The sequence below is a fragment of the Meriones unguiculatus genome, chromosome 1 (assembly GCF_030254825.1).
Source record: "Meriones unguiculatus strain TT.TT164.6M chromosome 1, Bangor_MerUng_6.1, whole genome shotgun sequence".
Taxonomy (NCBI): Eukaryota; Metazoa; Chordata; class Mammalia; order Rodentia; family Muridae; genus Meriones; species Meriones unguiculatus.
The window spans coordinates 26652087-26674235 of NC_083349.1; the positions used below are offsets into that span (position 1 = coordinate 26652087).

General features: G+C 40.4%; 1 protein-coding gene across 5 annotated transcripts in view; it reads right to left on the reverse strand.

Annotated features, from left to right (window-relative positions):
• Window positions 1-22149, reverse strand: part of LOC110544702 (solute carrier family 22 member 19-like) — an 89535-nt gene that overhangs the window by 25964 nt on the left and 41422 nt on the right. For 4 of the 5 annotated variants that reach the window (XM_060385975.1, XM_060385980.1, XM_060385968.1 and 1 more), the window contains exons 3-8: window positions 15549-15703; window positions 15290-15458; window positions 14611-14734; window positions 4242-4298; window positions 2251-2366; window positions 874-1088 (exon numbers count right to left, since the gene is read on the reverse strand). In XM_060385975.1, coding sequence (XP_060241958.1) covers window positions 874-1088; window positions 2251-2366; window positions 4242-4298; window positions 14611-14734; window positions 15290-15458; window positions 15549-15703 — 836 coding nt within the window. The remainder of the gene's footprint in view (window positions 1-873; window positions 1089-2250; window positions 2367-4241; window positions 4299-14610; window positions 14735-15289; window positions 15459-15548; window positions 15704-22149) is intronic. The other variant, XM_060385960.1, reaches the window with a different exon arrangement.

The following is a 22149-nucleotide window of genomic DNA, read 5'->3' on the forward strand; positions in this document are numbered from 1 at the left end:
AAAGAATAAAGACTTTTAGGACTTCATTGCCCTTTTTATAGAGCCATTTTCTGCTCTGTGAGGGAAGTCTCATGAGTGCTTCAAACACTAGAAGGTGTTTTAAGAAAAGGCAGAAAAATAATCATTGCTGCTGACATTCAAGAGTTGTGGAGATTTTAAAACATACCACAGTCCTGGGTTTCAGAAAAGCTTGGGGGACTGCCCTGGAACTCTTTTCCATGTACACATCCACTTCACTCCACAAAGTTAAGTCTGGTGGTCCCCATGCCTAGGCCACAACTACTTCCTTTCATTTAGTTTGTACTTCAACACAAGCGATCTTTATTATGTTGATACAACTCTTGGGACCAAGGTTGTACTTGTAGTCATATCTATATTCATAGAGTTTGGGAAATACCTCATCACCAAAATTGAAGCAACAAGAGTCAGTGGAACAGAGAAAGTGACAACATGTTTTGGTCATTTTGGATCAGCTAAAACCTACATGACAGCTATGAAAATGTTATTGAGAGGCAACGAGGGAGGAGGGGGTACTCCAGAAGGCTTAGAGAGAGGACAAGGCAGGGAGACATGATGTAATTACACTCTAATTGAAATATAATTGAACAATGAGTGAATGATTTATTACTTACCTACAGAAACTCGAGGATAAATGGTATAATGTTCCAGATACTTCTCAAATACGCTAGACTTTCACATATTTAAACCAAACTTACTGACTTTAGGCTCTTCTTTCAGCATGTGAGTGAAATAATATTCCCTAAATGTCTGTTTACAGAAAATTCTCTGCATATAGTTTCTCTCATAAGTAGAACCTGACAAATACTGAGTGAAGGGAGTATTTTTTCCCTCTCACTCTAAGCTCTTCCTTACCTTGAGGCACATACACTGTGCCCAGAATGAAGATTCCAAGCAGGAAACAAATAACTAATTGACTTATTCTTCGGCCAAAGTGATTCAGGAAAAATAGTCCAACAACACTGGCTGGGATTGACACTGCACCACTGAGACATACGATTAGGAAGGTATTACTTGTCAGGTGGTGGAGGTGGACATTGAAGCCAACAAGAGGTATCACTGATATGAATCTGTAAGAAACAAAGAGAGTCACATTATATTACTTAAAATTCATGTCTACAAGACAGATATGGTTATCCAAAAAAGACAGTTTTGATGTTAAACTATAAAAGTATATCTGTATTTTGGAATATTTATATCAGTGAATTTAATAATCATAAAATCATCATAATATACTGACACACATATTAATAATGTTGGATTTTTAAGATGAGATAGAGGATTTGTGGAATTCTTGAGAAATCAAATCAGCTTTTAGAGTATTCTTTCTTTTCTTCTTTATTTTTTTCACTAAGTTAATCTTAGTGAGGTTTATAATACTTTCTTAAAATTTAGAAATAGTTTATCAATTATTTGATATTTACATACAGTTTTTTTATGATATTCTTCCCCAATTCATCCTCTTTCTTCCTTCCTGGCCCCCACACATCTTTACCCACCCAAGCTTCATGGCCCTTTTTTTTTTAATTAAAAATACACTTTTCTTCAAACAACATATTTTGATTATGGTTCTCACAACTCCTCTTAGTTTTTAGACACCTTTCCTCCTATCTACATCCACACCTCTTTTCTGTCATTAGAAAAAGAACAGGCATCTAAGGAATAATAATAAAGTTAAGCAAGATAAAACAAAACCAAATCAAAATAGGACCAAAAACAAACCTGAACAAACAAACAAAGAGGCAATGTGGAAAGTACAAGAAACACATGTAGAGGCAGTGACACACATGGTTGTAAACAGAAGATTTCCATAAAAATACAAAACCAGAAGTCATAATGTATATGAAAGGAACTGTAAGATTTTTAAAAAAGTTATGGCACAACATTGTAAGACAAAGAACCTCCAAAGATGCCATTGAGTTCATTTTTAATTGGCCATCTAAAGTTGGGAATGGGTCCATCCCTTAGAAGTGTTTTTTTTTCCCTTGTGAGCCTCCCTTGAAAAAATTAACTTTTCATTGGCAAGGAGACTGGGACCTCCTGCAGCCCTAAATGGGCATAGTCCATGTAAGGGTTATTTTATAACCTTGCCTTTGTATCTATTCATATATATATACATATATATGAATTATATGTTATATATACATTATATATATGTATTATATATATAATCAAAATTTTATCTCCATCGAAATGGAAACAGACAAATACAGAAAACCGTGTGAAGTTTACCTCAAAAGGGACAGCAGAAACACACGCCTTCTCAAGTTGGGTGTGCAGAACAAGTCACACAGAGAAGGTTTGTTTTGTGCAACCTCTAATTCTTTCTTCATGGTGGTTCTCACAACCTTTATCAATAGAATAAAAAACAGTTTAATTCTCACAAAATGATGAGCATCTTGGTGCATACTAGGTGCTCAAAGAATACCAGATCATTAATTATTAGTCCTTTGTAGAGAAATACACAGCCATCAAGGAACCTATGTTATTTCTAGAGAGGACATTTTAAACAGTAGATGTCTACAGAACATGGACTGCAAGTAAATGGTAACTACAATTCTTGTCCAAATCTCTAGTCATACTAGAATGAATTTAAATAATATGGCAACTTAGTATGGTTGTCTATGTGAGTTCACATGTATGTGCATGCTTCTCTGTGTGTGTTTGTGTGTGTTCATTTGTTTTGGTCTCATCCTTCTTTTAATCAGCTTCCTATGATTATAAAATGTTTCCAGTGGTAGAAAAATAGACTAAAAAAGTGAATTTATTCCAAGGTCTCTCTCTCTTTATGTGTGTGTGTGTCTTACTATTTGAATGAAAACATAGCATATTGTTGAGATGTTGATTTTTTTTTTTTTTTTGGTTTCTGGTATGTTTCAGAGGCTGAAGTGCTCTTGGGAGATAAAGCTTACCTTTCTTTAATACTTAATGGTGTTTGGTATTGGAAAATGATTGCTACCCTTTGATGATGGATATGCTTCTCAGTCCCCATGATTTGACAAGTCTCTATCACAAACCCCTCTCTCAGTATTGCCAGGCAAGTTCACTATGCTTAACTGAATGTTGAGAATCCATCAGCCTAGAATATTTTTATTCCATTTTGTTGTTTCTGTCGTAAATCTTTGTCAGAGCAATGCAAAAGTAGCCAACAGAATTGGTACTATAAGTCTTGTTGTTGTTCTGATAAAGCTAACCAAGTTGTGGTTTGTTAGTAGAACTCGGAGGAGTTTTCAGAATCAGTACAGAGAGAATAGAATTGTCTTTGTGGAAATTCAGTATACTGAAATACTGATACAAATCTGAACAGTGAGGATCTTCTCCATGAGATTTCACATGAAAAAGAGCACTTCATTAGGAATTGGAATGAAGGACATTCATTAATTTTTCCTTGTTGAGAAACAACAACAAATTCTAGCAGCAACCTGATCATATTCTGAAAATTTGAGTGAGGCTAAAGTCAAAGAAGTGGGGGAGATTTCCAAGATGGTGGCAGTTATTGCATACTGTCTTTGAGAAGCAGAAGGTGAGAGACCGTGGGTTATGGTAAGCAGCCTAGCAACAGTTTCCAAAATACTGATATAGGTGCTTCACCCACAGGGGAGGAGAAATGTCCGGTGCAACAAATGGCTCCCTGACACAGTTTGAGTTTGGATGTTTACTGCCTAGCCAAGTTCTGGTTTCAGGTCTCAAGTGCCTGCACAACATTTCCTGCCTACAGGTTACAGGTACACTTCAGTAACCAGACGTTGGATCACTTCTGTTCCCTAGCCAAGTTACCAAAGCCAGCATCCCAAGACCAATTCATAGGACCCAAGGGCCAAGCCCAGCCCAAGCCTTGTTGCAAGCCTTGTTGTAGAAACCACACAATGCTTTCTGCCTTCCTGGGGCCTTCAGGTCCAGAGACACTTTGTTGCATGAACCAGACCTAGGATCACTCCCACTTTCACAAGGGCAGTGTCTGGACTGGAGGCAGCGCTCCAACCCCAATCTACTATTCTTCTGGTCCCAGTGTAGAGGCCAGATTGACAATATTGGGTCCTAGGTCCAAGATGGCAGAGTCAAGCCAACTCTGAGTGCCAGGAGTTCAGAGCCTGCTTGGGCCAGCAAGCAGCTGTGCAGCTGAATATGATCCATAACACCAGCACCCATTCACCAGTTTGTTGCAGCCTCTGAGCCCTTAACACCAAGGACTGCTCCTGATCTGCCTGTTCTGTCTGACCCACCTGAGGCACAGCCAGCAAAGGGATCCTCCAGCCAGTGGTCCTCCATCTTGTGGAGGCCTGAGTTGGGCCAAACAACATTCAGTTTACTGTCCTCTCCGTGCTGAATAGCTTAAAGACACTAAGATTACATATGTCAGCTTAGACTAATATGCCAGGCAAAAGTTTTAATTAACATTGAGGGAGAAAAACAAGATATTCCACAACATGCCAAACTTAAACAGTACCTATCTACAAAACCAGCTCTACAGAATATTCTAGAAGGAAAACTCCAATCCAAGGAAGCCAACTACACAGGTTAACAGAATGGATATGAAAACAGGATGTGACATTCTTCTGTATACAATAATCACACCTAGGCAATAAATATAGACAGTACCTAGGAATAAATGGTGGGAAAAAGGTTTTTAAAGCAAATGGACCCAAGAAGCAAGCTAAAGTAGCCATTTTAGTGTCTAATAAAACAGGCTTTCAACCAAAATTAAACAAAAGAGATGGGAAGGACACTTCATACTCATCAAACTAAAACATCACCAAGACATCCCAGTTCTGAATATCTATGCCCCAAAAGCTTGGGCACCAATATTCATAAGATACATAATTCACAAGAAATTCTTACTTCATAAGATACAATATTCATAAGAAATTCTGTTATTTTTGCACAATGGAATACTACTCAGCAATTAAAAACAAGAAAATCATGAATGTAGAGGAAAATGGTGGGAACTAGAAAAGATCATCCCTTGTGAGGCATCCCAGAAGGAGAAAGACACACACGGTATATACTCACTTATAAGTGGATATTAGCCATATAAAATAGGATATACATACTAAAATCTATAGTGCTAAAGAAGCTAAGCAATGAAGAGGACCCTAGGGAAGATGCTTAGTCCTCATTTAGAAGGGCAAACAGGATAGACATCAGAAGTAAGAAAAGACAGGGAACAGGAGAAGAGCCTACCACACAGGGCCTCTGAAAGACTCTAACAACCAGGGTATCAAAGCAGATGCTGAGAGTCATAGCCAAATTTGGACAGAGTGCAGGGAATCTTATGGAAGAAGGGGGAGATAAAAAGACCTGGAGGGGTTAGGAACTCCACAAGGAGACCAACCAAGCCAAAAATTCTGGGCCCAGAGGGACCTGCAAAGACTGCTACTGCAACCAAGGACCATGCATGGAGAGGAAGTAGACCCCCTGCTCAGCTGTAGCCCGTAGGCATCTCAGTCACCAAGTACGTTCCCTAGTAAGGGGAGGAGGGGCTCTCTCTGTCATGGACTCAGAGGCCAGATCTTTGATCACCTCCCCTTGGAGGTGGCCTAGTTAGGCCACAGAGAAAGAGGATCTATACAGTTCTGAAGAGACCTCCTCTGTGGCCTGGCAAGGCTGCTTCCCCCTCAGGGGGCTGGTCAAAGAGCCCACCACTGAGTTCATGTCAGAGACAGTCCCTGTTCCCCTCACTAGGGAACCCACTTGGATACTCAGTTGCCATGGATAACATCTGAGCAGGGGTTCTAGGTTATCTCCATGAATGGCCCATGGTTGGAGTATCAGTCTCAGAAAAGACCCTTGTGGAGCTTCTGTCCTCTCCAGGTACCACTCTCTCTCACTTCTTTTTTAAAAAAATTTTTAAAACTTTTATTAGTTACACTTTATTCACTTTGTATACCCCCATAAACTTCTCTCTCCTACCCCCAATCCCACTTGCCCTCCCCTTTCTTCACGCATGCTCCTCCCCAACTCCACTTATAGGGGAGGTCCCCCTCTCCTTCCTTCTGATCTTATTCTATGAAATCTCATCAAGAGTGGCTGCATTGTCATCTTCTGTGGCCTGGTAAGGCTGCTTTCCCCTCAGGGGGAGGTGATCAAAGAGCAGGACAATCAGATTATGTCAGAGGCAGTCTCTCTTCTCATTACTATGGAACCCACTTCAACACTGAACTGCCATGGGCTACATCTGTACAAGGGTTCTAGGTTAGCTCCATGCATGGACCTTGGTTGGAGTATGAGTCTCTGGAACGATCCCTGTGTTCAAATTTTCTGGTTTTGTTGCTCTCCTTGTGGAGTTCCTGTCCTCTGCAGATATTACTCTTTCCCACTTCTTTCATAAGATTCCATGAACTCTGCCCAACAGTTGGCCATAAGTCTCAGCATCTGCTTTGATATTCTGCAGGGCAGAGCCTTTCAGAGGCCCTCTGTGGCAGGTTCCTAACTTGTTTCCTGTTTTCTTCTTCTGATGTCCATCCTCTTTGCCTTTTGGGATGGGGATTGAGCATTTTAGTCAGAGTCCTTCCTCTTGATTATTTTCTTTACATGTACAGATTTTAGTAGGTTTATCCTATATTATATGTCTATATGAGTGAGTATATACCATGTTTGTCTTTCTGTTTTGGGGACAGCTCACTCAGGATGATCCTTTCCAATTCCCACCATTTACTTGCAAATTTTATGATTTCCTTATTTTTCGTTGCTGAGTAATATTCCATTGTGTAGATGTACCACAATTTCTGTATCCATTCTTCAGTTGAGGGACATCTGGGGTGTTTTCAGCTTCTGGCTATTACAAATAAAGCTTCCACAAACATGGTTGTGCAACAATAAGTAGCAATCGGGAAGAGTCCATGATGGCAGCAACCAGCATGCACCATATCTGAGGGGCCCAGGATGCAGAATTCTGAAATAACTGAGTGGAGGGGTAACTGAAGCCAGAACATCAACATTAAGGTTTCCTGTGTGAGAGGGGAGAACCTGTCAACTGGGACATGTTGGATACATGTCACCCGTGGAGGTCTGCAGGAACTGAGCGTGGTACATATTCCACCCTCCTGCACTTCCCCTTGCCCCAAGCACAGGCCTCCCTGCTTGGTGACTGAGAAGGCAGAGGTGGTTGCAGTATGGGCCTCCCAGGTCTACAGCTGTGCTGGGGTGGCGGCTAGCCCAAGGAAGAGTCTCTGTGCTCCATGACTGAGATGCCAGTGGTGGCTTCCCTAAGTAGGATCCTCCAGGCTTTGTGACTGAGATCGCAGAGGTAGCTGCCCCAAGTACAGGTCTCCCTTCCCAGGGGCCAAACAGTGGACACCACTGAGCTGATGGTCCTCCTACAATCACATTTACCCATGCAGGCTCAAATCTGCGAGTAAGGAACAGGAAGAATGCCTGTGATTAGGCCTGTGAGTGAGTGAGGTTGCCTTCAAGTGAATGCATGCAGAGCCCCAGGTCCACAGTCCTTCTACGCTAGCAGGCAGACATTGGATCCCTCCAACCCACACCCCTACTGTGGGAACATAGGGATCCTTGGGACCACTTTCTCAACATTGAAGTCCCTGTTCTGTGGGTCTAATACTGGAGTCCAGGCAAATGATTCCTAGGTCCCAGACAGATCTGAATACCATGAGGACAGTACAACAGGCCTGTAGGACACTGAGGTATTCAGGTCACTTGCACATGTGCAATGTGCCCATGAACAGCGCCAGCAACTCCTCCTGCACTTAAGCTCCACCCTTCTAGTAATCTACACTCTCTAGCACCCTGTCCTTCAAGGCACAGTTCCACACACATGCCCACACTTGCGCAAATGCTCCTGTGACCTTCCTCCCTTCGCTACAGCTGAAACACCAACATCCACTCTCAAAACAGTGGCCCTCTCTCATCTTCCTGGAGAATACTACAGACACCAGAGACAGATGGACCCAATCTGAACTACAGACTCCAGGATAAAACAGTGAAGGTTATGGATAAGCAGATGGCTACAGGTCAGTGTAAGAACACATCCAACAAAAATCAGGACATCATGGCTTCATCAGAAATACCCCAAATCGATGGATATGCTATTTCATCAGACACACAGGAAAAATATTTTAAAGCTATGTTAATCGAGTTCTTCTAGGCACATAAAGAGGAAATGAACAAAGCTCTCAAAGAAATACAGGCAAATATAACCACACAAATAGAGGCATATGAAGAAGAAATGAGCAAGAGTATCATGGAAGAAAGGAATCCACATTCAAACAGATGAAGGAAATGGTGCAAGACATGAAAACAGAATTAGAATCAATGAAGAAAACACAAATAGAGAAAATCCTGGAACTTATTAGGAACCACAAAGGTAAAGCATCACCAACAGAATACAAGAGATGGAATAGAGAATCTCAAGCACTGAAGATACAATTGCAGAAATTGATATGTCTTTCAAAGAAAAAGTAAAATCGGAGAAGTTCCAAACAAAAAGCATCCAAAAAATCAAGGACGCCCTGAAAAGAAGAAATCTAAGAATAATAGGAATATCCAAAAAAAGAAGATTACAGCTTCCAAGGTCCAGAAAATATTTTCAAGAAAATCATAGAAGAAAATTTTCCCAACCTAAAAGAAAGAGATGTCCATTAACATAAAAGTGGCCTTCAGAACACCAAATAGACTAGACCAGAAAAGAAACTCCTCATGTCACATTATAGTCAAAACACTAAATCTTCAGAGCAAGGAAAAAAATATTAAAAGCAGCAAGGGAAAAAGGCCAAGTAAAATATAAAGGCAGACCTATCACAGCAGACTTCTCAATAGAAACTATGAAAGCCAGAAGGGCGTGGGCAGTTGTCATGCAAACTCTAAGGAAACAGGTGCCAACCCAGACTACTATACTCAGCAAAGCTTTCAATCAACATAGATAGAGAAACAAAATATCCATGACAAAACTAAACTTAAGCAATATCTACACAGCAAACTAGCCCTACAGAAAATACTAGAAAGAAAACTCCAGTCTAGCAAAATCCACTACACCCAAGAAAAGAGAGAGTATAGATAACTTCACAACAAATATTAAAAGAAAACAAACATTGAAACACAGTAACACCACCAATTCCACAATAAAAAAAAACTATCATTCATTGGTCACTATTATATATCAACATCAATGGACTCAATTCTCCAATAAAAAGACACAGACTAATAGAATGGTTGCAGAAACAGTATCCAACATCCTGCTGCAACCAAGAAAAACACCTCTGTAACAAAGATAAATACTACCTCAGAATAAAGAGCTGGAAAACTCTTTTTCAAGGAAGTGGACCCAGAAAACAGGCTGAGGTAGCTCTCCTAATATCTAATAAAATAGACTTTCACCCTAAATTAATTTAAAAACATGAAAAGGAACGCTTCATTCTCATCAAAGGAAAATTTTACCATGAGGACACCACAGTGCAGAACATATATGCCCCAAATACATGAGCAACTGCATTTGTAAATGAAACATTATTAAAGCTGAAATCACACATCGAAACAACCCACATATCCATCAGTGGAGGAATGGATACAGAAATTGTGGTATAGTTGTGGTATACACAATGGACTACTACTCAGCAATTAAAACAAGGTGATCTTGAAATTTGCACACAAATGGTGCGAACTAGAAAAGATCATCCAGAGTGAGGTATCCCAGCAGCAGAAAGATACACATGCTATATACTCACTTATAAGTGGATATAATCTAGGATAATATAGGATAAACATTATAAAATCTGTACACCAAAAGAAGCTAAAAGAGGACCCTGGGTAAGATGAGTAATACTCTCACAAAAAGGCAAACAGGATGGACATAGGAAGAGGGAGTAAACAGGGAACAGGACAGAAGCCTACCACAGAGGCCCTCTGAATGACTCTACCCATCAGGGTATCAAATGCTGAGACTCATAGCCAAACTTTGGGCATAATGCAGGAAATCTTACAAAAGAAGGGGGATATAGAATGATGTGGAGAGGACAGGAGCTCCACAAGGTGAGCAAAAGAACCAAAAATTCTGGGCAAACAAGTCATTTTTGAGACTGATACTTCCACCAAGGTCCATGCATGGAGATAACCTAGAACCCCTCCACAGATGTAGCCCATGATCTCAGTCTCCAAGTGGTTTTTCCTAGTAATGGGAACAGGGACTGTCTCTGACATGAACTCAGTGGCTGGGTCCTTAATCATCCCCACCTGAGAGTAAGCTTCCTTACTAGGCCACAGAAGAAGACAGTGCGGCTAGTTCTGATGGGACCTGAGAGGCTAGGGTCAGAAGGAAGGGAGGAGGACCTACCCTATCAGTGACTTGTGGAGGTGCATGGGAGATGATAAGAGAGGGATGTTGGGATTGGGAGGGGATGAGGGAGGAGGCTACAGCTGGGAGACTAAGTGAATAAACTGTAATTAATAATAAAAATAAATTTTGAAAAGAAGCAATAGGAGTGGTAATGAAGGGATTTTAATAAAACAATACATTTTGTGCATGTATAAATTTTAGAATTAATTCATTGTGTATAAATCATGACTTTATAAAGTGTTTAAATATGAATGATACCATCTAAGGGTTTTTTTACACCATTCTCTTTGAATGAAAGAACTATATCTGTAGAGACTCCAAGATGGCGGTGAGCAGAGCACACCGTTTTGGAGAGGCAGAAGACATGAATCTCCTTAATTGGTGAGTGGAGAGTCAATCAAAGCTAGAATTTGGACTTTAGGGCTTTCTAAAGGAGAGGGGCCACCACAGAAGCGTGGAGTGCTTGTAGACTTAGATTGGGTGTGGACTTCTGGAAGGAAATAGGGCGCTTCCCTTGTCCGGGCCTCCCTCAGGGAAGGAAGCTCAGGGAAACCCACACACAGCACCAGGCAGCTGAGCACAAATCTCACTTCCAGGAGATCAAGGCAGCAGAGACAGTTCTCCGGGCCCCTTACAGCAGAGGTCTGCTGTAACCACCAGTTGAACACCCGTCCCCTCCTTGGACACACATCCCACTCAGGGCCCTCTGGTCCCTAGGAGCGTCCCCTCCCCCATCTCGCTGACGTGATCCTGCGGCTAGACGCAGCAGGAAGTGCAGTGGAGCTCAAGTCCCAAGTGGCCAGAGCACAATAACCCCAAAACCTCCTCACAGGAGAAGCACAGGACCAATCACAGAGCTCCAACCACTGAGCGCTAACCACAGAGACTCAGATCCACAATACAATTCTTCCTGGATACCTTAGCAGCAAATCTCAGTGTCTGGGACCCAAGATGGGCGGAGGCAGGGAGGCAGGGCTCCAGACCCTACTGCCGCAGCAGAGAGCAGTAACGAAGTGCTGAACGCCACCACTCAGAGGAGAACACACCCGACTTAGGGCCCTCTCGCCCAGCTCTTGACCCACGGAACACACGCCCCACTACCACCACCCGGCTCTGCAGGAGTGCACGCACCGCCAAAACTCCACCCCGCCAAAGCGCATGCCCAATACAGTGCTAGCCACAGAGACTCAGACCCACAGTACAACCCGTCCCAGATCCCAAGGCTGCAAGTGGCAGCACGGACTACACAGGGCTGCCCAGCCAGTGATTGTATGGGCCATCCAACTCCTCAGTGGCAGAAAACCAGCTGAATAGACACCAAAGACCAGCAGACCTGTAAAATCAATACGCACACGCATTCTTCAACAGCGCTTGCGATCCCTTAGCGCCTGCAACAACTTCAGTGCCTGCAAAACACCCCTCTCACACACTGAAGGCCTCCTCATTCACCAACACCCTGTCCCTTAGGACACACCCGCAAGCACACGCTCAAACACACGCTACCCCACATTTGCCCTTCTGCGCCTGTGAACTTTCCTTCTACAGGTATAGCTGAATAACCAACGCACACACTGAAACCACTAGATATCACTAGACCTTCATTTTTCTGAAGAATTCTCCAGATACCAGAGAAAAATCAGTCTGACCTGCAGAATCCAGGAACAGACAGTGAACATGACAGATAACCAAATGGCCAGAGGTCGACGAAAGAACACAACCAACGCAAATCAAGATATCATGGCTTCACCGGCAACCTCCAAAATTATTGGACACTCCAACTCAGCAGAAACAGAAAAAGAAAATGATTTTAAAGCTATGATTATCCAGTTATTTGAGGCACATAAAGAGGAAACCAAAAAATCTCTCAGAGAAATAGTCGTAGAGATTCAAACAGTTAAAGAGGATACAAAAAAATCCCTTAAAGATTTGGCCTCCCAAATAGAAACAAAGAAAAATGAAGTGAACGAAGAGCTCTTAAAGAAACACATGCAAATATAGCCAAACAATTGGAGGCAGAAGCAGAGGCACTAAGAGAGGAAACAAACAAAAAAATAGAGACCATCTTGGAGACACAGGAATCCACACTCAAACAGATGAAGGAAATGTTGCAAGACATGAAAACAGAATTAGAATCAATAAAGAAAACACGAACTGAGAAAACCCTGGAACTGAAGAACTTAGAGAAAAGAGAAGGAATCACAAAGGTAAGCATCACTAATAGAATACAAGCGATGGAAGAGAGAATCTCGGGTGCTGAAGATACACTCACAGAAATTGATACATCTCTCAAAGCAAAAATCAGAAAAATCCCAAACACAAACCATCCAAGAAATCAAGGACGCCATGAAAAGGCAAAATACAAGAATAATAGGAATTGAAGAAGAAGAGGTTACAAGGTCCAGAAAATATTTTCAAGAAAATCATAGAAGAAAAATTTCCCAACTTAAAGAAAGAGATGTCCACAAACATACAAGAGGCCTACAGAACACCAAATAGACTAGACCAGAGAAGAAACTCCTCATGTCACATCATAGTCAAAAAACTTAATCTACAGAACAAAGAAAAGACCTCAACATAAAACCATAAAACCAGATATGCTAAATCTGTTAGAAGAAAAAGTGGGGAACAGCCTAGAACTCATTGGCACAGGAGACAACTTCCTGAACAGAACTCCAACAGCACAGGCTTTAAGAGCAACAATCAATAAATGGGACCTCATGAAACTAAAAAGCTTCTGTAAAGCAAAGGACACCATCATCAAAACAAAACGACTGCCTACAGATTGGGAAAGAATCTTCACCAACCCTTTATCTGACAGAGGGCTAATATCCAGTATATACAAAGAACTAAAGAAGCTGAAAAACAGCAAACCAAGTAATCCACTTAAAAAATGGGGAACAGAGCTAAACAGAGAATTCTCTGTAGAGGAATATCGAAAGGCAGAGAAACACTTAAAGAAATGCTCAACCTCATTAGCCATTAGGGAAATGTAAAGGAAAATGACCCTGAGATTTCACCTTACATCCATCAGAATGGCCAAGATGAAAAACTCAAATGACAACACATGTTGGAGAGGTTGTGGAGAAAGGGGAACCCTCCTCCACTGCTGGTGGGAATGTAAACTGGGACAACCACTTTGGAAGTCAATCTGGCGCTTTCTCAGACAATTAGGAATAGCACTTCCTCAAGACCCAGCTATACCACTGCTAGGCATATACCCAAAATTTTCTCAAGTACACAATAAGGACATTTGCTCAACCATGTTTGTAGCAGCTTTATTTGTAATAGCCAGAACCTGGAAACAACCCAGATGTCCATCAACGGAGGAATGGTTACAGAAATTATGGTATTTTTACACAATGGAATACTACTCAGCAATCAAAAAGGAGGAAATCATGAAATTTGCAGGCAAATGGTGGGATCTAGAAAAGATCATTCTGAGTGAAGTATCCCAGAAGGAGAAAGAAAAACATAGAATATACTTGCTTATAAAGACCTAAAAGATAGGATAAACATGATGAAATCTATACACCTAAAGAAGATAATCAAGAAAGCAGACACGGGGTATGATGATCTATCCTCATTTAGAAAGACAAATGGGATATGCATTGAACGTATGACAGGCGTCTACCGCAGAAAGCATCTGAAAGACTCTACCTAGCAGTGCTCCAAAGTAGACACTAAGACTCATAACCAAACCTTCGGCAGAGTGCAGGGAATCATATGAAAGAAGGGGAGTTTGATGTGGAAAGGATAGGAGCTCCACAAGGACCAAACATATCTGGGCACAGGGTCTTTTCTGAGATGGACACTAAACCAAAGACCATGAGAGGATAAAACCTAGAACCTCTGCTTGGATGTGACCCGTGATAGCTCAGTAATCAATTGGTTTCCCATAGTAAGGGGAACAAGGACTATTTCTAACAGGAACTCAATGACTGGCTCTTTTATCTCACCACCTCCCAAGGGAGGAGCAGTACTGTTAGGCCACAGAGAAGGACTTTGCAGCCAGTCCTGAAAATACCTGACAAAAGGGAGTCATATAAGGGGAGGAGGTCCTCCCCTATCAGTGGACTTTGAAAGGGGCAGGGAGGAGATGAGGGAGATAGGGTAGGATTGGGGAGGGAAGGAGGGATACAGCTGGGATACAGAATTAACAAAATGTAACTAATGAGAAAAATAAAATTAAAAAAAAAGAACTGTATCCAATGACTTAATGAGATCATATATTATCTTGGGCACTAACTCATACACTTTTCAAAGATTGTGTATTTTGTGTCATAAAAAGCTGGCATTATGCTCACCTCCATGGTAAGGATGTCTTCAGAATTCTTCATTCCATTCTTGCATGCAACTTTTTGAAGTTCCTTTAAGGCCTTTTGGGGTTTGTCAGTCACAATAAGCCACCGAGCTGACTCTGACACCCACCTGCTCAAAATGATGTGGACATAAATTCTCACAGGGTCATTTTCTACATTAAATTTATTCTTGAATAGTTTTATTTTTAATCTAATACCTACCAGTCATTCAGTTATAACAAAAATCTATAGTATTATATCATGATGTACAGTTTTTAGGAAAATAGAACATGATTCAGTTAGGCAGTGTACCTGCACTTCTGGAATACAGAGCTGGAGTCACATTTGTCTGTCTCCCTCATATAGATATATATTTTAATAGAGGTTATATAACTTGAATACGGGGGAGCATTTCTTGAGACAATTGCTGATTTTTTGTTAGGCTGTAGAAAAATTTTATTTATCATGTATCCTTCTCTAAATTAAGAACTCCTGAATAAATTTTCCTCACTAATAATATCACCCAGAGCAGTAATGATGCCAAGGATACATTGTCTTCCCAACATGACAAGAGTGACAGACATATTAATTTACAGAGATTGTGATAAGTGCATTTCTTACATCTTGATTCATGGCATGGTCACCTCAAAATTTCAAACCATAGTGTAGGAAAGAAAGCTCATACCTTGTAGGTATAAGGAAGAAAAATAGTGGCACAGACATTACCAGCTGGAGGTGCTGCCAGTTTCGAAATGCAAATGCCAGGCCTGCCATTGCTGTGTTTCCAAAAGCAGAAGAACATCCCCACAGTGTTGTCACCAAGGCTTGGAATTTAGGGCTTGTCCATTCTATCACTGAAAAGAAAAAAAGAAATGAATCTTGACTTCTAACACTGTTGTAAAGAGCAAAAGCTTGTACAATGTTTATCAAAAGGTATGACTTACTGAGAAAAAGACTATTTGAGGTTGTTACTAGAACACAAATCCCTATCAGGAATCGAAGTGAGCAGTAGATGAGGAAGGTGGGAGCCCAAGCTGCACAGGTCCCAGTGATGGCCATTAGGAGTAAAGCACATCTGAAGACTAACTTCCTCCCAAACCTGAGGAAAAGACAAAGATTCCATCAGGGACAAATTCAGTTATTAAAAAGCAAAGATAGGCAGCGCTTTGTCTCATCCTCATGTTTAACTCTTCTCATCACCAAACCCTGTTCTTCCCTCTGTCTGTAACCCCCTTTGGAACTTATAGGCTGTTAGTTCTCTGTCAAAACAACACAGATCTTTGAGTCCAAATAGGTATGTATGTTTGTGCTTAGTGATCTCTAGGATCAAAGGCACACATAGAGAAACATAATCTTTAATGACTACATCTTTTTGAAAAGTTTGAGTTAATTAATTAGCTAATTAATTAGTTCATTGGTTGTTTAATTAGTTAATTAATTAACTTTAGGTTCTGATTACAGATTCCCAAGTTCCACCTAATATTTGGATGTGGGTCACTGCATCTGTTTCCATCAGTTGCTGCTGAAGCCTCTCAGATGACAGTTATGCTAAACACCTGTCTGCAAGTATAGTAGAGTATCTTTAATTATATCAGGGGCATGCTCTCTCAAATGGCATAAGTGTCAAGCTGGGCCAGTCATTCATTAGTTCTCCTTCAATTTCTGCTCCATTTTCATGCCTGTACCTCAGGCAGGACAAATTTTGAGTCCAAAGTTTTGTGGTTGGGTTGATGTCCCAATCCCTCCATTGGAAGACTTTGAAGATTTTTCTGGTTACTGGAGATGTCTGTTCCAGGTTCCATATCTACCATTGCAAAGATTCTTCGCTAGGGCCATCCTCATAGATTCCCAGGAGTTTCCACTGTTCTAGGGTTCAGCTCATCCCAGAGACACCCTCCCACTCTTCCAGTTGTCTCTACCCCCATTCTCCCCCACCTGATATCTCCTGTTCTCATTCCTAATCACTTCCCCACACAGTTCCCTCCTTCCCTCCACCTGTGACATCTATTTTTGTTTTCAGATTTTTACTCAGTTCATTTAGAGTTTAGGGGTGAAGAGTCATTGCATTCTTTGCTCATTTCCTCCACTTGTAGTGCCTCCAGGGCTTGTGAGTTACAACCATCATCCATTTTCTCCAGAGGCTCAAATTAGACTGGGAGTCTGTTAGACTTCTCAGCCCTACCACCTATATCCAACCAAGTCCTGTTACTGTTAGGGCTTTTTTTTTTCTTTTCTTTTTTTCCAGTGCTACATAAGCCTAGCATGTTGGAGCTTCTTTTTTTTTTCTCCCAATATTTTTATTACTATTTTTATCATTTATTACAATTTATTCAATTTGTATCACTCCTGTGAACTCTATCTTGTCTCCTTCCAATCCCACCCTCTTTCCTTCTTTTCCCCATATGTCCTTCCCCTAGTCCTGTGATAAGGGAGGTCCTTCTACCCTTCTATTAAACCCTAGCCTATCAGGTCTTAACAAGATTGGTTGCATTGTCTTCCTCTGTGGCCTGGCAAGGCTGCATCCCCCAGTGGGAGGTGATTAGAGGGTCTGCCACTGAGGTCACACCAGAGAAAGCCCCTGCTTCCCTTATTCAGGAACCCACTTGGAGACTGAGTCTATGAGCTCCATCTGAGCCAAGGTTTTAGATCCTCTCCACGCATCGTCCTTGGTTGGGGTAGCATTCTCTTCAGGGCCCCTACGGCTCAGATATTTTTTTTGTTATTTTGTTTTTTGTTTTTTGGCTTCATTGGTATTTCTTGGAGCTCTTGTCCCCTCCAGGTCTTTCTATCTCCCCCTTCTTTTAAAAGATTCCATGCACTATGCCCAAAGTTTGGCTATGAGTCTCAGCCTCTGCTTTGATACCTCATCAGTAGAGTATTTCAAAGACCCTCTGTGGTCAGCTCTTGTCCTTTCTCTGTCTTCTACTGCTTCTGATGTCTATAGCTTTTTCCCTTTTGAAGGAGGATTGAGCATGTTTCCTAAGGTCCTTCTTGTTGTTCAGCTTCTTTAGGAGTATAGATTTTAGCATGTTTATCTTATATTATGTGGCTAATATCCATTTATGAGTGAGAATATACAATGTGTGTCTTTGTGTTTCTGAGTTACCTCACTCAAGATGACTTTTCCTAGTTCCCACGATTTGCATACAAGTTTTATGATTCCCTTGTTTTAAATAGGTGAGTAGTATGCCATTGTGTAGATGTACCACAATTTCTGTATCCATTCCACAACTGAGGGACATCTGGGTTGTTTCCAGATTCTGCCGATTACAAATAGAGCTGATACGAACATGGCTGGGCAAATGTCCTTCTTGTATACTTGAGCATATTACAAATATATGCCTAGGAGTGGTATAGCTGGATCTTGAGGTAGCACTATTCCTAATTGTCTGAGATAGCACCAAGTTGATTTCCAATTTTGTTGTACAACTTTACATTCCCACCAGCAATGTAGGAGCATTCCCCCTTTTCCACATTTTTTCCAGCATGTGCTTCACTTGAGTTTTTGATCTTAGCCATTCTGATGGGTGTAAGGTGAAATCTCTGGGTCATTTTAATTTGCATTTCCCTGATGACTAAGGATATTGAGCATTTATTTACGTGTTTCTTTGCCATTCTATATTCCTTTAGAGAAAATTCTCTGTTTAGCTCTATACCGCATTTTTAATTGGATTACTTGGCTTGCTGGTGTTTAAGTTTTTGAGTTCTTTATATATTCTGGATATTAGCCCTCTGTCATATATAGGGTTGGTGAAGATCCTTTTCTAGTCTGTAGGCTGCCATTTTATTCTGATGACAGTGTCCTTTTCTTTACAGAAGCTTTTGTTTCATGAGGTCCCGTTTATTGATTGTTCCTCTAAGAGCCTGTGCTGTTTTTCTGTTCAGGAAGTTGTCTCCTGTGCCAATGAGTTCTAGGCTCTTCCCCACTTTTTGTTCTAACAGATTTAGTGTGTCTGGTTTTATGTTGAGGTCTTTGATCCACTTGGACTTTAGTTTTGTACAGGGTGATAAATATGGATCTATTTGCATTTTCTACATGTAGACATCCAGTTAGACAAGCACCATTTCTTTCTTTCATTGTATGGTTTTGGCTTTTTTTTTTTTTTTGTCAAAACTCAACTATCTGTAGGTGTGTGAATTTATTTCTGGATCTTCTATTCAATTCCATTCATCCCCCAGCATTTTTCTGTGCCAGTATCATGCAGTTTTTATTATTGTTGCTTCTTCCAGACCATCTGTTATTGTACACGATTGTTCAAGCAATTCTGAGGTTTTTTTGTTTTGTTTTGTTTTTCCATATGAAATTGAGAATTATTCTTTCAAGTTCTGTAAAGAATTGTGTTAGTATTTTGATGGAGATTGCATTGAATCTGTAGATTGCTTTTGGCAGGATGGCCATTTTTACTACATTAAGCATTCCTATCCATGAGCATGGGAGACTTTTCCATCTTCTGATATCTTCTTCAGTTTCTTTCTTCAGAGAGTTGAAGTATTTTTTTGTTTATATAGGTCTTTCACTTGATTGCTTAGAGTCACAGCAAGGTACTTTGCATTATTGTAGCAATTGTAAAGGGTGTTCTTTCCCTGATTTCTTTTCCAGCCTTTTTGCCTCTTGTATACAGGAGGGCTACTAATTTTTTTTGAGTCAATTTTTTATCCAGACACTTTGATGAAAGTGTTAATCAGCTGAAGGGATTCTCTGGTAGAATTTTTGGTGTCACTCATGTATACTATCATATCATCTGCAAATACTGATACTGTGACTTCTTCCTTTCCAATGTGTATTCCCTTGATCTCCTTTAGTTGTCTTATTGCTCTAGCTAGAACTTCAAGTACTATGTCGAAGAGATAAGGAGAGAATGGGCAGCCTTGCCTTGTCCCTGACTTCACTGGGATTAATTTAAGGTTCTTTCCATTGAGTTTGATGTTGGCTATAGGCTTACTGTATATTGCCTTTACTGTGTTTAGGTATGTGCCTTGTTTCCCTGGTCTCTCCAAACTTTAAACATGAATGGGCATTAGATTTTATCAAATGCTTTTTCGGTATCTCAGGGGATGATCATGTGGGTTTTCTCCTTCTGCGTGTTTATGTGGTGGATTTTTGTATATTCAACCACCCCTGCTTCCCTGGAATAAAGCATACTTGGTCATGGTGGATGATATGTTTTATGTGTTCTTGGATTTGGTTTGCAAGTATTTTATTGAGTATTTTTGCATCAATGTTCATAAGACAGATAGGTTTGAAATTTTCCTTTTTGTTGGGTCTTTGTGTGGTTTAGGTCAATGTGACTGTGGCCTCATAGAGTTTGGTGATGTTCCTTCTGTTTCTCTTCTGTGGAATAGTTTGAAGAGTATTGGTGTCAACTCTTTCCTGAGCATATGGCAGAATTTTGTGCTGAAAACACCTGGTCCTGTTTTTTTTGTTTTTTGTTTTGTTGTTGTTGTTGTTGTTTTTTTTTGGCAGGGAGACTTGATGACTGCTCCCATTTCCTTGGGAGATATAATATAGGATGGTTTAATCTAGTTATCTGATCTTAGTTTAGATTTGGTAAATGGAATCTATCAAGAAAATTGTCCTTTTCATTTAGATTTTCAAATTTTGTGGCCTAGAGGCTTTAGAAGTAAGCCAAAATGATTGTTTGCGTTTCCTCAGTGTTTGTTGTTATGTTCCACTTTTCATTTCGATTTTGGTGATTTGAGTAGTTTCTCTCTTCCTTTTAGTTAGTTTTGGTAAGGGTTGGTCTATCTTGTTGATTTTCTCAAAGAACCTGCTTTTGGTTTGATTGATACTTTGAATTGTTTTCTTTGTTGCTAAATATTGACTTCAGCCCTGAGTTTGATGATTTCTTACTGTCTACTCCTCTCTGGTGTGTCTGATACATTTTTCTTTTAGGTCTTTCAGGTGTGCCATTAAATTGCTTATATGAGATATCTCAAACTTATTTCTGAAGGCACTTAGTGCCATGAACTTTCTTCCTAGCACTGCTTTTTTTGTGCCCCATAAGTTTGGGTATGATGTGCATTCCTTTACATTAAATTTTAGGAAGTTCAAATTTTCTTTTTTAAAAATTCTTCCTTGATCTAGCTGTCATTGAGTAGATAGTTGTTTAGGTTCCATGCATGTGTAGGCTTTCTGTTATTTCTGTTGCTGTTGAGGTCTAATTTTAGTCCATGGTGGACCTCTGTAAGTGCCATTATTTCCATATTTATCTTCTGTCTAGATGATCTGCCCCTCAGTGAGAGTGGAGTGTTGAAATCTCCCACTATCAAGGTGTTGGGATTGATTTGTGATTTCAGCTTTAATAATGTTTCATTTACAAATGCTGTTGCTCATGTATTTGGGGCATAGATGTTCAGAACTGTGATGTTCTTTTAGTGGATTTTTCATTTGATGAGAGTGAATGTCCCTCCTCATTTCTTTTGATTTATTTTGGTTGAAAGTCTATTTTATTCCATACTAAGATAGCTACTCCAGCTTGTTTTCTGGGTATGTTTGCTTGAAAAACCTTTTCCAGCTCTTTACTCTGAAGTGGTGTTTATCTTTGTTGTAGAGGTGTTTTTTTTCTTGGATGCAGCAGAATGTTGGATCCTTTTTCTGCAACCATTCTGTCAATCTGTTTCTTTTTATTGGAGAGTTGAGTCCATTGATGTTCATAGATTACAGTGACCAATGAATGTTAGTTCCTTTTATTGTGGAGGTGGTAGTACTAGTGTGTTTGCATGCTTGTTTTCTTTTGAATTTTTGTTGTGTGATTATCTATATCCTATGTTTTCTTGGGTGTAGTTATTTTTGTTGGATTAGAGTTTTCCTTCTAGTATCTTCTGTATGGCTGGGTTGCTGTGTAGATATTGTTTAAGCTTATTTTGTCATGGAATATTTTGTTTTCTCCATCTATGTTAATTGATAGTTTTGCTGGGTATAGTAGTCTGGCTTATCATCTTTGTTTTCTTAGAGTCTACATAACAAGGCCCAGGCCCTTCCCACTTTCATGGTTTCTATTGGGAAGTCTGGTGTGATTCTGATATGCCTACCTTTGTCCATTCCTTGGCCTTTTTCCTTTGATGCTTTTAATATTATTTCTTTGTTCTTTAGATTTAATGTTTTGACTATTATGTGATGTGAGACGCTTACTTTCTGGTTTAGTCTATTTGGTGGTCTGTGTATGCCTTTTGTATGTTTAAGGACATCTCTTTCTTATTTATTTTTATTTTTATTAATTACAGTTTAATCAGTTTGTATTCCCCCTGTAGGTTGATCTCTCCTCCCTTCCCAATCCTACCCTCCCTCCCCCTTCTCCACCCATGCTTCTCCTCCAGTCAACTGATAGGGGAGCTCTTCTTCCCCTTCCTTCTGACCCTAGTTTATCAGCTGTCATCAGGACTGGCTGTATTGTCTTCTTCTGTGGGTTGGTGAAGCTACTACCCCTTTCTGGGGAGGTGAGCAAAGAGCAAGCCAATCAGTTTCTGTCAGAGACATTCCCTGTTTCCATTACTATGAAATCTACTTGGACACTGAAATACCATGGGCTACTTCTGTGCAGGGTT